The sequence below is a fragment of the Nicotiana sylvestris genome, chromosome 7 (genome assembly GCF_000393655.2).
Source record: "Nicotiana sylvestris chromosome 7, ASM39365v2, whole genome shotgun sequence".
Lineage (NCBI taxonomy): Eukaryota > Viridiplantae > Streptophyta > Magnoliopsida > Solanales > Solanaceae > Nicotiana > Nicotiana sylvestris.
This window is the reverse complement of record NC_091063.1, coordinates 28,180,757-28,182,985: the sequence shown is the minus strand read 5'-3', so window position 1 is coordinate 28,182,985 and position 2,229 is coordinate 28,180,757. Positions and strand designations below refer to the sequence as shown.

Sequence of the window (2,229 nt, the reverse complement as noted above, 5' to 3'; positions counted from 1 at the left end):
TGGCAAATGTTTAAGTTGATGCTTATCACTGTCTCATTAATGATAAAAATGCACTAACCACATAACTAGGAGAAATAGAACACGAGAGAGATGATCTAGTGGTGGTTGTGGTTGATCTAAGAGAGACCATTGAGAGTTTAGAAAGGGAAAAGGATACCTTGAATGAGAGAATTTCAAACATAGAGCACGAGAGAGATGACCTATTGGTGGTAGTTGTAGACCTAAAGAAAATAGTTGAGGAACTAAGAAGGGAAAATAGGCATGAACACTCAAAAGGGAAAGGAAGTTGCAAGTAAGGCACACCTTAAGCTTGAAAATAAGTTAAAATTAGTGAAATCTAGTTTGTGTGCTGAGCTTGAGAAAAACAAACAACTTCAAGAAAAACTTGGAAGATTGAAGAGTGATATTGAAAAATCACTTAAGTGGACCTGGTCCTCTGATTCTATCGCTGCCTTGTACACAAATAATGGGGGAAATAGGCAGGGAATCGGGTTCCAAAGGAAAAAGACTCCCTACAACCCTCATAGCAAGTACGTTACTATACCTGACAATTGGCTTTGCACTCACTGTGGCAACACTGGGCACTTTAAAGAAAATTGTAAGGCCAAAATTCAGTCTCAACATAAAAACAAAGTTTTTGCTAAAAACATAACTGCTGCTACGGAACCTGGTCCTTCACATAAAAAACATATAATGCCTGTTTGGACCAAAAGAGCCCTCATTCACCCCTTTCCTCATTACAAGTGACCCAAACTTGTTTGGGTTCCTAAGTCTAACCCTTGATTTTCTTGTGCAGGGAACAATGAAAGAGAGCAGTCAACAGTGGTACATAGATAGCGGCTTCTCGAACCATATAACTGGAAGTACAAATGATTTCCTTTTATTGAAGGCTCTACAGGGAGGGTGTGTATCCTTAGAAAATGGCAAGAAGGGATACATTTTGGGAGTTGGAAGGATCGAGAAGTCTCTTTCCCACTCTATTGACAATGTGTACTATATGAAGGGGTTAAAGTATAGCTTTCTGAGTATTTCCCAAATCTATGACAAGGGGATCTCAGATGTCTGAGTGCTATTGATGATAATATTGAGCTATGGCACAGCAGGCTGGGTCATGCAAGTTTCACGTTGCTGAACAAATTGGTCAAGAAGGACCCGGTTCGTGGTCTGCCCAAGACAAGATTCAAGGATCATAGGGTGTGTGATGCATGTGTAAAAGGAAAGCAAGACAGATCCTCTTTCAAGCCCAAAAAGGAAGTTAGCATCTCAGGGCGACTTGATCTCCTCCATATGGATCTATGTGGATCTATGAGGGTTCCAAGTAGTTGAGGAAAGAGGTACATATTTTCATCATTGAGGATGACTACTCCAGATTTACATGGGCCTTGTTCCTCAGAACTAAAGATGAGAGTCCAGCCAACATAGAGGAACCTGGTCCCTTAATTAAAATATCTAAAGCAAAAAACAAAGTTGTGGATGTTGTACATGGAACTCCAGCTACTGAGGTGAGGAACATGACACATGGATCAAATCTAGAAGAACTTGGATCCTCTCTTAATAAGATTTAGGTATCCAACTGGAAGCACAAGAGCTCACACCCTCTTCAAAACATAATCACTCGTCTTGATTCAGGAATTCAAACCAGATCAAAAGACAAGAAACTCACTTGCCTTCTCAGCCTTTTTATCTCAAATAGAGCCCATGAATATCAAGAAAGCATTGAAATATGCAGATTGGATTACAGCTATGCAAGAAGAGCTCTATCAATATAAGAGGAATAGTGTGCGGAACCTGGTTCCACAACCTACTGACGGAACTGTTATAGGAACCAGGATAGTATTCAGAAACAAACTTGATGAGTTTGGAAGCACATTTTTAAACTCGACAAGGCTTTTGTATAGGTTAAAGCAGGCTCCCTGTGCTTGGTATGAAAGGTTGACAAAATTCCTTCTAGAAAAATAGCTTTACAAGAGGAAAAATTGACTACACTCTTTTTTTCTGAAGAAACTAGGAAGTAACCTGCTTATTGTGCAGATCTATGTTGATGACATCATATTTGGAGCAACAATTGACTTTCTATGTGAAGAATTTGCAAAACTCATGGGAAATGAGTTAGAAATGAGTATGATGGGGGAATTGAATTTCTTCTTAGATTTACAAGTGAAGCAAACTCCCAAGGGGACAATGATAATACAATAGATCAAGAAGTTGCTGAAGAGATTTGACATGGAG

The 2,229-nt window shown here is 39.3% G+C and overlaps 1 protein-coding gene across 1 annotated transcript; it reads left to right on the top strand.

Annotated features, from left to right (window-relative positions):
* Window positions 1–261: 261 nt before the first annotated feature.
* LOC138872903 (uncharacterized) lies at window positions 262–1,326 on the top strand. The gene is made up of 3 exons (XM_070151323.1): window positions 262–699; window positions 797–1,011; window positions 1,104–1,326. Exons 1-3 carry the CDS (start codon window positions 262–264, stop codon window positions 1,324–1,326), a joined length of 876 nt encoding a protein of 291 aa, XP_070007424.1.
* Window positions 1,327–2,229: the final 903 nt, after the last annotated feature.